The sequence below is a fragment of the Atheta coriaria genome, unplaced genomic scaffold, assembly GCF_025399875.1.
Source record: "Atheta coriaria isolate IRGN ID8LTWV9N9 unplaced genomic scaffold, Caltech_Dcor_3.1 hic_scaffold_7_pilon, whole genome shotgun sequence".
In the NCBI taxonomy this organism is placed as follows: Eukaryota; Metazoa; Arthropoda; class Insecta; order Coleoptera; family Staphylinidae; genus Dalotia; species Dalotia coriaria.
The window spans coordinates 12733605-12749170 of NW_027045449.1; the positions used below are offsets into that span (position 1 = coordinate 12733605).

General features: G+C 40.6%; 1 protein-coding gene and 1 long non-coding RNA gene across 2 annotated transcripts in view; one reads left to right on the plus strand and one right to left on the minus strand.

Annotated features, from left to right (window-relative positions):
- LOC135795272 (uncharacterized) overlaps positions 1-15566 on the minus strand; it is a 134160-nt gene that overhangs the window by 102860 nt on the left and 15734 nt on the right. Inside the window, exon 3 of the long non-coding RNA XR_010549056.1 lies at positions 2285-2329. This is a non-coding gene — a long non-coding RNA (uncharacterized lncRNA). The remainder of the gene's footprint in view (positions 1-2284; positions 2330-15566) is intronic.
- Positions 9292-13800, plus strand: LOC135795719 (uncharacterized). Its single transcript, XM_065307480.1, has 3 exons — positions 9292-9655; positions 10570-10937; positions 10996-13800. The coding sequence occupies exons 2-3, from the start codon at positions 10653-10655 to the stop codon at positions 11410-11412; spliced, it is 702 nt and encodes a 233-aa protein (XP_065163552.1). The 5' UTR covers positions 9292-9655; positions 10570-10652; the 3' UTR covers positions 11413-13800.

The window sequence follows — 15566 nt, forward strand, 5'->3', positions numbered from 1 at the left end:
GGTGCGCATTTAAAGTCCGGCAATAAAATGAGTACACGTTATGAAGCCACCGCGCAAAACTTCGTAATTAATATCATAATTAATAACACAACTACCTTCGTCGACCATAAATTAAATTATAAATTTCAGGCTGAGCGAGAATTAACGGAGCGGAAAGATAGCGCAAAAGGTTGGAATCACCCATAGTCTTAACAGAAAATAAGAAAAGTCAAAGAATTGTAAAAAATGGAAGCAAATTTCATATGCCATTATCTTTTAAATAAAGACATTCGTTCTCCTGCAAGGAGGGCGCCTTCCTCGTTTACCCTCCCGTGGCTTCCATTGCATATGTAGATTTATTTTCGACGCGTTGATAAAACATCAAGATTAGTCACAGTCTGAAGACATTGAGTAATCCGCCAAACTATTCATTGTTGTAAAAAAAATAAATTAACTTTATTTTATAAAATCACGATTGTAATATATTATTATTTTTTATTTAAGATTTATGTTTCCCGTTGCGCAAAAAACAACAAACCAAACTTTTTATATACAACATCCAACAAATTCGGACTTTCCGAATGTTTGTTATTTTTTGGTCTTCTTAACGTTAGATTATCCCCGGTATGGAATAGTTTTTGCCGTGCAGCTTTTGTGTGGATGCAGGATGTGTTTTGTAGCTGCTTTGTGCGCTCATTTAAGGGGTTGAAGCACGCAGCCAAATAGTTATACGCAAGACTGAAGCCAAGGGCATTTTGTCTTAGCTCCAGTTTCCTGCAGTGCGGAGACCAGACATCGGGGAACTTTGCCAATTCATCTCTCTTAGCGCATAAGAAGAAGCTGCTTCCTTTCGCGACGTTGTTTCGCCGGCGCTGCGGAGACACTTTGCGTACAAAATGTCTTCCGAGCAGCCCCCGACTTGTTACTACCCGGCGCGCTGGCGGCTTTCGTGAGTGGCTTTTCTTCGATGCGATATGTTTGCATTAGGTTACCACCCTAATGCAAACTGCTTGCCGGAATCCTGCATTAGGAAATTTATAGCTCTGTCTTATATAAAGCGAGATATTTTGTAAACTTGTAAACCAACAGAAACTCAAAATAAACATACAAAGCAATTTCGAGTTTTACGATTGCAGAAAATTGTGAAAGTAATTGCAATTTGAGAGTCCCCATGCAGCCGCAAACACGTTGATTACAAATAATTAAAAATTACACCAGCGCGCGCAATTAAAACAGCGTCATGTGTGGTTTCTTTGATTCGGGCGTTAGACTTGGAGCGCGTTTCTTTTATACACGCGCACAAAATAAAACTATCCTTTGTGCGCGCCCACGCCATGTACGACACGACCACTTCGCGATGAAGGACTCGCACTCACATGCACGGACGCCACCACCGTCGCCGCCAACGCGCATCCCTCGGCACTCGAAAGTTGAAAACACGTCGCAAAACAGACGCCCCACATCCACGTCGAGTATGCGCGCAACTGCAAATAGTGTAGGCGTCAAAGGTGTGAGACTGCCACCGATATGAATCCATCCAGAGCGCGGTAACATTTTAATTTAATTTCTCGCCTTGACGCGCTCGCTGTGTCATTATGCGCGAAAGGGCGACACACACGTCGCATTAAGTCCGTGCGATGTAAGAAGATCAGTTCGTCGAGTGCTCGAGGGTCCAATTAGTGCTGAAACCATGCGGCCGATACTACTCACGTCAACGTAAATGAATTTAACAAAAAAGATTCTAAAAATGTATAATTTTTGGTATAAGTCTAAAATAAAATAATATAGTTGTAGTTACGAGTATATCCAATAGAGGACCTTGTAAACTAAAAGTTAAACTATAAGCGCTGAGTGCTGCTCGCCCCCAATATATTTTAATTGAATATTTCGTGCGGTTTGCACTGATGCCCGAAGCCAAAGACTGCGAATATGAAGCGTAAGGATGACAACATGAGCGTGTCGGCGTAATCCGCGCATTGTCCGGCGAGCACCGCACTCGGCCGCTTCCGCATCGGGTCCACTATAAATGTCCATTCGAGAGAGTGCGGTCTAGTCCGAAATATATCCGGTTCTATAACGTATATTAACGGACAAGAACGAATGTTGCATACGGTGCACGGCCTATTGTGTTTAGATTACTCTCTCTAGGCGTACATCGTCCAGCCCTAATCCTCGTCCTTCAAATATTGCGTTATAAGCTCGACAAAAACCAACACAGGCGTATAAGCCACAAATTATCAAATTCGCAATTAATTACTATTTATCAATCAAATATTGCGCAGAAATGTCAAAAAATAAAACTCACTTTGGTGTAGCGTGGGTGCTGTGCGTCATTGAACGTCGCTTGAATCTGCAACAAGAATTTAATAAATTATCACATTAATGAGTAAGCAAAAGCAAATATGCAATATAATCGTATTAAATTAAGCAGGAAATTTAAAAATGATGAAGCACCGAGTCGCGGCCGGAATCGCATTAGCGCCAGCGTCGGAGCGCATATTGGCGTTAATAATTGTTTTATCGTCTAGAAATTATGTAATAAAAGTGCATGAGCCGTGTGTAATGCTTGCGCGCACCGAGAGCGTGCGAATTAAATAAGGGGGAGTGCGAAGATTCATGACGCCCCCGCCTTGCACGGTAATCCGGCAAGGGACGCTGACGCGTTGTTGATTCTGCTGATGTTGGCAATAAATATCGAGCCGAGATTCACAATATCAAAAACAAATTACTCGCAAATTGGATTAATATAGGTACTGCAATTGACGTATTTCTAATCGCCTTCCGAGTCCGGCAAAATAATCATCATACGAGATTTTTATTTTTGCGCCTGCTCTCGGAAATTTTTCATCATCTAAGAAAGCGAAGAACGATATTTCATGCGCCAGTCATCGTGCCGGTTCAGTTTGCGTATTTGTGTGTTTGGCGCTGTGTCGAAGTGAAGTCTACGAGGAACGCGCGAATTCGTGGAAGTCGTCGCATTCTCCAGGTGTCACCGTGACTGATGACCCCCTGCGTCACTTCCTCTTATAAATGGTCCTCGGCGCTGCGCCTTCGCCACCGACACCTTCGCAGCGCGCAGAATTAGTGCTGAAAGTGCGAATGAAAAGACGAAAAAGAAGCGAGGCACCATCGCACCGCACAGCACCGACGACATAAAATACACAACGCAAACGTTGTGCGCTTGTGTGTGCACGGGGGCACCTCGCCAGCGAGCTGAATGAAAAGGTTCCATTCATATAAAATGTCACCTGAGGAATGCGTCTTGTTGTGCGTTTGTCGTTCTGGGACGGAAACCCAGCGAGCTGCACCACATATCTGCCGTGTAGGTAGACCAACTACGTACATACGTACCTTACATTTGAAATAAATGTGTTTCCAATTGTGTCGGATATGACACTGCAATCCACAGCATGACACGCATCATTTTTGAATCGACTGTAATTAATTACAAATCACTTTTCGGCTAGCAAATCATATCAAGTAAAAAAAAAACACCAATAACCAAGTGTTGGTAAAGTAATTAATCAGCTTTCCTCTCTGCCAGCTTCGATGGGCTTGATATTTCGTTAGCATTTGCGGTGTGTTTGTTCACGTTCCAGTGGAATCTTGTATAGCATGTCGCAATGATTTTTACAGGCAAAGTCAGTGACCGATGGCAGTAATACTCGTAATGGATGGAAGCAGCAAGATCTTTTGCGGAAAGGGGTCCGCCAAGTTCGAATTGAAAACGTTGTGTACCCGACCCCTACATACGCAGTATTAAAAGTGGTGCTCGGTTCCGCTCGCCTTTGCCCGTGAGTGATATTTGTGGCGACTTTGACAGTGCCCTCCGCTCGCGAATGGACTTTACTGACTTTACTTTTTGGACGCACATGGGTCCTCCGAGAGACCTCGGCACCCTTCTTATTAAAGACGAAAAGGTCTCTCAAAATGTCAATCTTTTAATTAGTCGCTGTTAATATTATGCATTCTGATAACGCATAAAAACATATTTAATTTCAATTCTCATTAAAATGAATAGTTCTTTTTTGTAGTAATAAATTTTTATAGAAAATAACGTTTAAGGTGTCAAGTTGTACACATTAATGGTTTTCGCCTTGTCACAATTTTACGAGCGTCTGTGCGTCGTGAAAAGTGCGTTTCATTCCGTCATTTCGCAATTCATATGCTTCACGCTAAGGTGGGACCATTAGTGTTTTGCAGGTAAGTGTACGTCAGCCGAATGGGTGACATATATCCTCGGATGGGGTGACAACCCCATGGGGCGCTTGGCACGGGCTGTCTTGCTATTGTGCGGTGCGCTCGCTCCGGGTGGAGAGTTCAGGTACGCGCCCAACTCGGAACACCTGGACGCTCGGCTTCTTTATTCCTAACGCGCATCGTTTCGTTACGTATGTCAAGGCACACACATTGGCGACATTTTTTGCCGGCCGGTCGAATCAATGCGAGCACACCCGCGCATCTACCAGCTCGCTTACGCTTCGTCACACATTTCGACTAACACCTGGTGTGCTGTACCGGCGGTGTTTTATGGCTGTTTGTTTTTGCTCAGAATTCCTCAGATTTGCAATTTCGTCGTTTGACAGCTCGCCTTAAAAATCGAAAATTAAACGTATTGTTCCCGGTAGTAGCTAATAAAACAACTTTTTAATGGTGGGTCTTTGTCCAAGACTGCAAAACAACTTTTTAATGGTGGGTCTTTGTCCAAGACTGCAAAAGAAGCGAAAAGAAACAGGAAACTGAAAATTTAGCTGATAAAATAATATAGACATTTTTCGCACTTTAAACTAATCTGACCTTGAAATATCCACTATGCTAATGATTAATTTTTCAATTATAAATATTACGACCCTATTTGATTATACAAAATAGTACGTAGGTACCTAAGTAGTACCTATAATATTGACCATAAATTAATTATTAATCAAAAGGATGGTTTACTAAAGATTTATAAGAACACAGAAGGGTCACGAGATGCCTCGCTTGAATTACGAACGCTCCACCAGCTGGCCGGCCTTTATGCGATGGCATGTAGCAAAATCAATATGAAAACGGCGCGGCGCGAACTAGCGTCGCTGCCCGGAACCTCCGCCATTGTTACTGTACCAACTCCAACACGCCACCGCCGATCAGCCTTAGGTTTAGGTGTTGGTGTAATATTCACGCCGTGGACGACGACGCCGTCACCGCGTCACCGTCTGCCACGAGGACTCGGAGTCGATATCGATTTCGGATATTTCGCGACTCGATGGATTTTCTGTCTCGTCCGTGGTGCGCGAGGCGAGCCCGCGCGCACTGCTATTATATCAACATAACAATGAAGGCGAGTTTTACAAAAGCGAACTGAATTCAAGTGCATCATTGTTTGGCCGACTCGGAATTGTCGTGCTCGTTCGCATCTCCAGTACGTAGTACACCACGTTCGCGTAGTAAAGAGCAACAGTTGTTAGAATATCAAGGTTTTGTTGTACATTTCTTTCGCGGACGCAAATTTTGTAACCACATTTAAATACGTTGACTTTTATGCAACAAGCATCAACAATAAATATAAAAATGCAATTCACGGCAATAAAATGCAATGAGAGGTCGTTAAAAAATAAACGATACGGATATTTTGTTGGTTTCGCTCGTTTTGAGCATAGCGTGCGTCGAAGAAAACACGCCAGCCATTAAACCGCTGCCATTGGATAAGAGAACAGCATCGGCGTATAAACATTGGGAACGTCGAACGCGTGTGCTGGCGGCAACGGTGGCGGCGCGCGGCGGCATGCGGCATTGCCGCCGCCGATGAGGTGTAGCGCGAGTGCGCATGCGTCGTAACGATCCAGTGGGAGCGGACAAAAGATTTCGCGTCACTAGCAACGCACACATGCCCGCGCCCGATCCTGCAAATCCGTGCGCGGCGCATGAACGGCGGCAGTGGCGGCGGCGCATCCACGTCGGCGTCGCGAGTCGATGAAGAAAATTTACAAACGCGCGCGTAGTGGTGGGATGCTCCCGGCGGAGAGCGCGCTCCTGCATCGAAAGAGAAATTGAATGCGCCCGTCGACGGCCCACATAATGGAGGAAACCCCAGCTATGCAAATATGTTTACGATTGCGTGACGTAACGACTATTGTTAACATATCATTGATTGTTAAGTTCATGACCTGCACTACTACCACACAAAACGCTGCGGCGCGCCAGCGGCACAATGAGCAAACGCAAAGCGTGCTTCAAGAGTTTCGCTCTTTGGAGAGGATCCGAACGCGTGCTACTAATCATCACTTCGCGGAACAATGATTTTACAAACTTTAGAATGTTTCCAACTGACAATTCTCCTCTAATTATCCACACTCTAATATTTACCAATAATATTGAGACAATAAGTTTATATTGATATTTAATATAATTCATAAAAAATTCATCTTTTGTGCCAGAATCAAATAAACAATTTTCTTATTTTCAATTCTGTGGAATTTAATTTAGAAACACCTATTGAAAAATCATAGTTTCGATAAATTAATTCTCAAGTAAACATTTTTTAAATATTGTTTAATTGTTTTTTATTTGAAGAAAAGCCATTTAGCCAATGACGAAATGTGCATTACGCAATTGCGTGCCAAAACGCATTAAATCACGTGTTACGTTTGATACAAATCTTTATTATTTATTTCATCAAGCACACCAGCAACACCTCCACACTGTATAGATAAGTAGAATCGTAGCGCTCGCAAACGTACTTACTTACTCTCGCCACTTTAATGCGAAATAAACATTTAGTTTGCCCGTTCGTTCGTGCGCCTTTTGTGCCTCGTAACGAGCGCGAATGCACGAAAGATTCGCCCGCCGCCACTATCCGTCCGCCTATATGCCGATGGCGTGCCTTCGCCCTTATGAAAGCGCCACACCGTCGCTAATCGCGATTTGACATGCCACGACATGCTGCATCCACAACGCACGTAATGCCACGACACTAAATTCATAACGCATCGCGTCGTAACGCAGCGTTATATTGAAATTTTGCAAGGCGGCAGATCGCCATCATCGTGTACGTATAAAATAACTAAATGAAACACAGCGGCGGTTTTAAGTGGCGGTATTATGAGCGATGGCCGTTGCATGTGCGTCCGGGCAGCCGCCGAGCATGTACCCCATCATCGCGCTTTGATATTCATTACAGGCAATTTCCACCCTCGACTAACAACAATCATCGCGGTAATAAATTCACATGCAGTACAAGCGGCCGACATCGCCGCCGCCACCGCCGCCTGAGCGCACTGTCTTTCGGCGCCCGCTCTTCATCCGCGTCGTCATGAATTTATGCGAAGTATGTAGATGAATGATGCGTTTTGTTGGGTTATATATTACGTCATAATTATTATTACGCCATGCACAAACGCGGCGCGGTGTGCTCGCGAACGGGGTTGTGTCATGTCGGGAGGCTGCAAAAGGGGGGAACGCACGCAGCCGAGCACGCAGTTGACGCAGTCATGTCGTTCCTTCGTGAAGATAATGTTAATTGATGAATTTTTAATGCAAGGGTTTAACTCTACCCCCAAACATTACTTTACAATATTTTAATAAAAAAATAAAAATAAACGGTTCGGTGAAATCTACAAAACTTTCTTATAAAGACCAGTTTTTTTAATATTCAAGTCATTAACTGTTGTTTTAGCCTTGGGTACAAAAATCAGATTGAATGTTTGATCATGCAATTAATAAATAAATAAGTAAAGACAGTGTGTACCTGCATTTTGTCATTTTCTTATATATGTAAGCAAAAAATTATAAATAGGTACCGTAAACTACGTGATAATATCTTAAATTTAATAAAAAGAGTAGACACCTAGCAGATTGAACCTGCAGAAAATCATGCAGTGGCATGATCTTGCCCATGGCATCCACCCATCAAGCGTTGTTGGCGATTTTAATTTTTTCCTATTCGCCGGTTTGCGCTCGGTGTTTTTACATCATTTTTCTCGACGCGGGCATTTGTATTTTGCTGTGTAGTACAGCGGCGCGCTGTGTTGAACGCTGAATTTTTTATTTCCGCCGAGGTCGTAAATCAAAGAGTCATTAGCTATTAAAAAGGGTATAGGTCCCTCACTGCGGAGTGTAGACACGTTCATTTGTCTAAACAAAGAGCCAACGCTCCGGCCCGGGGTACATTAATCAGCGCAAGACTGTTCGGGTTCGCAGTTCAATGAAGGCCCCCCCAACACACGCTCGCGCACCCACACCCACACCGGCTCGACTCGGTGTACAGATATATACACGACGAACGGAAGCTACAACAGCAACACCCAAACCTGGGTTCGACCGCGCCGACCGAAACGCACCAATGGCAGGAGGAGCAGGAGGACTTACACATCCCTCATGGTCTTATGCTCTTATGGCAATGCCTCTTGTGTAGGAGAAGCGCGTCCTGCTTGTCTGCGAATGTGTGGGAGGTTGTTGGTGTTATGTAGAATCCGAGAGCAACCAACATGCCTCGTCCATGTAGGTATTTAATTAATATTGCTGATAGTTTAATTTATTACCATTTTCTTACTGAGATTTATGCAATCACTACTACTTGTTATAATTTAATATACAATCAGATCAGATCACTGTTTAAAAGAAAACTGTATTTTACGGTTAAAACATTTCGCGGTAATATTTATTTGGGAACGCTGCGAAGAATGCTTGTTAACTTAGTTGCAAACAAAATTTCATTTGATATCAGTACACGTAGCGCCATCTACCGGTGGAGCGTCAACCTATTCAAGCGTTGATGTTGAGTGAACGAAAGAGTAGCGTCGGTGTCGAGGTCGGTACAAAATTACAGGTTTCTTCTACATATTTACCAACCTAGTCATATTACATATTTTAGGCTATTTTACGTTTAATAATCAATATGCTTTATTATGTTAATATTAATGTTAAAATAAGTATTGTTATTTTCCTAAATTGTTGAAAATAGTTCTTATTTACAATTATGAATTTTATCCTGTTGTTACAGTACAGAAGCGCCCCCTATGTGTAGCGTTACAAACTTGCAGCATCGGAAAATATAGGAGCTCGTTCAAAATTTCTACGTTCCATGTAATTATTGCAACGTTTAAAACGCATTCTTTTCGCATGAGAGTTGTATAAACCCACTTACGAATTTCAGTATTCTAAATAAGAAACAACAACAAGTAAGTGCATCAAAAACAAGATATTCATTTATGCAGTCGCGCCAGACAGCCTGTTGCTCAGCACCTTTGCCACCACAATATTCAAGGCAACACACGTGTTGCTCCCACTCGCAACGTTGTCAATAATTTCCCTCGTAACCAAAACAATACTCGACATACCATTTCGATACGCGATAGAGGCGCACAGCATTGACCATACGCACGCTATCAGCGTCGATTCTCTCGCGGTGATAGTTTGCCCACCGATAGTGCGCAGCGTGAATCTATTTTTATCCGGCTGCGAACGGAACACTGGCAACGTCTCACAAAGTCGTGCACGGCCGTGTTTCTCGAGACGCCCTTGGGAACGTTGCTGGTCGCGCAGTGCATTGGATTTCGGCGTAGTTGCGCGTTCCCTCCAAGAAACTAGAAGACGACCGCACTGCATGTCGCTGTCTTCTATGCCGTCCGAACTAATTTAATTCCGCCGACTCGAGTATCGAGCTGCTACTCGTCGTCAGGAGCATACGGAAACCGTAAGTAAACGCAAATTCTTACTTGAAGACGATGCTTGTAATCTAATCCCATGCATTCCAATTCGCTTGCACATACGAGTACTGTTCACCTCATAACACACGTTGGACGTTTTGACATGCTTTTTACCTATGAAAACAACATTTTTACGCATTCGTATTTGTGCGCAATATTGTCGGGTGATCGTTCAAGTGACAAAAATCGGCGCATATTCAAGTGCGCGGAGCGTCCGTAAATCGTAAATGTAAGTACTTAGAAAGTACCGTAATTAACGTAACGCGCAGAGGGACGCAAATAGGCAAACAGGCGACGACATAACGCACTGCATAAATTATGCTAACCTACATTCATACATTTCGGACGGTGCGTTCGACTGTGTTTATAACTTGTTATAGTTAACAAATTTTATAATTTATAACTATACATTTATACAGTTTTGGCCGCGGTGATTTGCTTCGCTTTACCATGGCACACTTAAAAAAACGAGTTCATATCATTGCTTGTATCAAAACAACAACAAGCGCTATCCGAAGCGCTAAAGTGTTCATTTTGCAAATGGCGTACTCGCGAACTTATCAATGATGTCATTATTCAAGTATAAATAAATTCGTTGATTTAGGTAAAGTATAAATGTTTATTTTACGGTTTATCTTATCTGAATGCTTGTTTGTGCGATTATAAGGTTGCGGTTACTGCACAGTGCACGCATAATATCGCGGAAAAAGATAAATCATACAGGTCTATTGAGATAAGCGTTTTCGTGCTTTGATTTTTAAAATGTGCCTATGTACATATTTTGTACCTACAAGATATTGCAATAAAAATAAACGCTTCAAACCACATTATTATCTGCTTATCACTTGTGGTGTATGGTATTATTAGCCTGTGTTTAGTTTAATTTTGTTTTTGTTGCCAGTGAGTTCAAAAGTGATTGCTCGTTGCTGTGACGATCGGAATCGTCTCTGCACGCCGCCATTGTGCCCATTGCTGCGCGGGAAAATGACTATAACCGTAGCGATGGCCCTCTCTGGCTTGGAACCGGAGCAATGGAACGACGGCCTCAAGGAGATCTATATGCAGGGAGCGATTTTGTTTCCGAAGAGCCCCAGCTCACTATCGCTAGCATCTTCGGGCGCATCGTCGTACTACTCACTTGAGAGTGGGATCTCTTCCATGTCACCAGACTCAGCCTCATACAACCAGTTCCTTCTCAACGATCTCGATGTTCTTGGCTTGGATGGCATTATTCAGGTGCAGGATATAAATGACGACAACATACATAATGTAAGTGATAATAGTGTTATCGAAAATTGGGTTATTATAGAGAAACATATCATTTCAGACTCCACGTGACGACGTAACGAAACTGGGTGAGAAGCCCGCGTGCGAAACTACACTCGAAGAGAGCAACAACGAATACGCATCACCATCATCCCGAGCACTGAACGAACAACAGCACCAAGAGGATTTGATCGCTTCGATCGAAGCACTCGCCGAAGAAGACAGCACCCCCAAAATAAAACCCAATAAGGTGTACTCGCAGGTAATGTACGGCAAACGCAACGTGTTGAATCTCGCCGCCAACATCAGCTTCGGGGGCTGGCAGTACCAACCCGCCGCCCTGCCAGACAGCATCAACCGATTCTACTTTGAAAACCGATCTCAGTATTCGCGCTTGCAGGATGCGTTCCCCCCGAAGCATACCAAAATGACGTGCAGAGATAAAGACTGCGGCTTCGTCGAGACGAGTTACTTTTAACACGCTTGACGACATTTTCCACACGCGAGAATGCTAAACCAAATACACACCAAAACGACCAGGGCGATTAGAGTTGTCAAAAAATTATAGACGAGGCGCAACGTGTTTTTTAGATTATTGCGACAAAACGGCTTGAACACGATGTCACAGCGCGTTGCTTTCAACATTATTAGGTAAACCCCCGCGACTAGCGATGTACAGCGCTGCGTATTGCACAATCATTAAACAAACGCAGCGTTTCAACCATCGTCGCCAGCGTGAAACAAAATTATTCGACAGATCTTTCTACATGTTACAAACTTTGTGATAAGAGGCAATATTTTTTTATTAATATATCAATAACTTAACTACCTAACGTAAACTTTGTTAATACGAATTTTGCCAAGTTTTTGAATATTGGCATAATGATAACGATACGCGTCCGAAGCGATTTGAGAAATATTATAGATTTGAATGCAATAATGAAGTATCGTCATTACGCGCTTAAGTTCGTAAAGGTGGTGTTCGATTCATTCTTGTTTTAAATACTAGTCTGCATTTTATTGACACTCTTGACACAAATTAATCTTTATTTACGTGCACATAAGAATGCCTGATCATTATGAAGGTGAAGACGAGTAAATTTTAAAAAACCAAAACCAATTTTAGATTTGCCAAATAAAATTTTAGAGTAATATTTTTCGATCAACGTATATATTCATTAAAATCGTAGAGAAAATCTCATTGTTTCATCAAAAATTTTCTACAACTTATTGATCTTAACGATGATAATTTTTATTGAGATTGAACTGATTCAAGAGTACTAATCATAGCGTAATAAAAACGTCCTGATGAAAATAATTGCCAAATCAAGATTGACATATTTATTGGATATAATAATTGTTGTCGGTTCGTTATCAACCGTTTTTGCGTTGATAGCATATTATAGTAGTTTAGTACAAATTGTACCTTACCTCATTTTAGAGTGAATACTGTTTCTGTTCATTATTATAAAATATAAAAGCAATTGTTCCTACACCGCATTAAACGCTATCGGAAGCGATGTGAAAATTATAATGACTGTTGAAATTCTTCCATGTTGGGAACGTTGCGAGTCGATTACGTTAATGGAGTAATTTATTTCGATGGATTTCTACATAGATTATATAGAATATCTAGCATAAGTTGTCATTGAGTTACCTACATTCGTTCACGTACGTGAATTGCGCTAATCATTTAACACACACATACACGTAAAACGTAGCTCTAGTATTAATACGAACAAGAACAATTAAGTCGGAATTGAAAACAGAAATTAATTGAGTTATAATATAAAGTAAATATAAATTCATCGATTGAGTAATGATTGAAACGCAACAAATCGCTATTTAAGTTCTTTTTGTGATTAATTATTTGTGATAACTTGTTGTTTTATTTGTTTTTATAATAGTAGTTAATTTTTTGTGTTTTCTTAAGTAACGAATATCACTTCCATATTGTTTCACTGACTTCAATCAATTAATCAATCAAAATTGTTCATGTTAGGCTCAAATCAACCGAATCTGTAATGAGAAATCTATAAATTCGCTGAGTATTGAAGTGCCTTAATAATAGTCGTGGTAATAACGAAATGAAATTTTATATTTTATACGCCTAGTCTTACAGCTCTTATCAGATAAGCTGATAACGATGATAAACTGATGTAATAATGTTTTGTTCCAATCGCAAATATGAAGTTGTACTTATCTTTAGTTCTATTTTGAATCTTACTATGTTAATGTAAAATGTAAGAAAACACCATACTTAATTTTTTAATGTGTCAAACCAAAAGTGATTTATCGTCTGTATTAGAAAAGCTAATGTGAAATTATTTATAAATTCCTTTAACAATAGTTAAACAAACCGTCAATGAACAATCGAATTTTCTGTTTGGATAATTCAGATAATATAAGAATGACAATATGAAATTTATTAATTCCATTTTTTATAAATTATGTCACGAATGAATAAGTTCTTGTTTTTTTAACTGTAAGTTACGTTTCTTTTCATCCTTATTTTTCCAATATTCAAAATATAATTATAATTACTTGTAATAGTTTCATACTATTTGTAGGCATTATTATGTTTGTTATTATGCGTTAGTATTTTTGGCAACCTGTTTGTGCATTGAAATGGTTTGAACATACACTGTAGATGTATATTGGTTATATGGTGGGGGAGTGACTTGATCGAGTGCGCTTAAAATGTTAAGCGACAAGCAAAAAAATGTATTGAATTCATTGATGGTCAGGTATCATACGAAGTAAGACTGCGGCAGTGATTATTGCCGAAACTGTTGGTACATTTATGTTTGAAACGACGATATATATATATATATACATAGATAATAAACTTTTCTTGTTATATTGAGCTGTGATGTTTTATTGATTTGAAGAGCCTTAAAAATTGGCCAATTATGGATGTGATTGCTTAATCACTTAATTAATTGAATTATATCGATGCTACTAATCTAATATGACATAATTAAATACTTATTTGATAAGAATCATTCGTTTTTTCTGAATTGTTTTGCGAAAATTCACGTATGCACATTCCTACTATATCGATCAATTATGAAGTTGTGTTATAAATATACACACTGATTTACCAAAAATTTGCTGTTGGGCGCGACTTATTTCTCGTAGTATTTAGTAAAAATGTTTTCTTGTTCGAGACCTAGTATGAATCGATTCCATCAATGAGATTCGCAATTTTATTTAAAATATGAATTGATAATAATGCATTTTGGGCTATCTCGGATGTAATTATTTAAATATAATTAGGATTGAATTTCTATACCAATTTTTATCCCTTATTTCATACTCTATAAGTTATAATTCTCAATAGTTTAATAGTATTGTGCTATTCGGTGCGGAGAGGAATCCAACAAAACATTGCTTATCAAAATCTGTACAACCACTCTTGAGCAATAAATGCTGTATAAATTCACGTCACGACAGCAACACAGTAATATTTGTGAGTATATCAATTTGGATATAATTCAATTTTTGTTTTATCTATGTTAAATCTATGTTTACAACAATAAATCCTATGGAGGGCTTTTATTGTTGACGAATAGAATAAAGCCCTTCCATATCCACGTCATAGAGTCCTTTCAGAAGTCACTAATCATTCCTTTGGCAATTGATACTTTACGTCTTCAGTATATAATAATAAATCGCATGCTTCCACCCCATATCTATTCATATCTATTACGTAGTCCACGTGTTCGGCAGCGCACACCGAAAAGCGGCCGCCAACCACCGTCGCCACAGCCGCCTCCCGCCAACGCACCCGCCCGCGCCCTTTCTTTTGTTGTCATTATCAGCATAAATCCTGCGCGGGCCCTTTCATAAAACTATTACGACAATCCGCATACATTTACCCCATCACATCCCAACAAAAGAACAATATCGGTGGGGTGGATTATTACATATTTCACGCGTAATAAAACCCGCTACACGGCCACACACTTGCTTCATCCTGCAGTCAGTCTTCTTTCACATGCACTCACACGCTCTTTATAGGCATGTTGACAGCACGGCCAAAAAACAAGGTGTTTAATCAAATTTTGAATTTTTAAACAATGCAAATTTTATCTAAAAATATTTACTAAAAACAAACATTTACACATTTATGTATTATTTTAGTAAATTAATTCTATTTAAACTGTTTGTGCCTTGTTGCGTTGTTACTATTTGCATTTAGAGAGTGTGTGGTCGTTGTTAGCCAGTGAGTATAATATACACAAAAGACAAAGCGAAAGAATGCTATACTATGGATGTACACATAGCATTTGCTGCAAAAAAGGCCGAATAAAAACCTTTCCGCCAACAAAGCGCGCAGACAAAAGGCAAGACCGCGTACGTGCACAATAGAAACAAAAAACTTATTGTTAACCCGCGCGCTAGTGCACGAACGCGCTCGCGAGGCATTATCGGCGAAGACAACGGCGACGACAATCAAACGACGAGCGCATCAACAATCCAATGAGAGAGCTAAACAATCAAACCAACGCCACAAAACAAAAGATTGCCACAAAACCCAAAACAAAATGAAGAATTCTCCAACAATCAGGACTCAAAATCATCGACGCACCTACCGTCACTTATTATCGATAATAGGAACTACAAAAT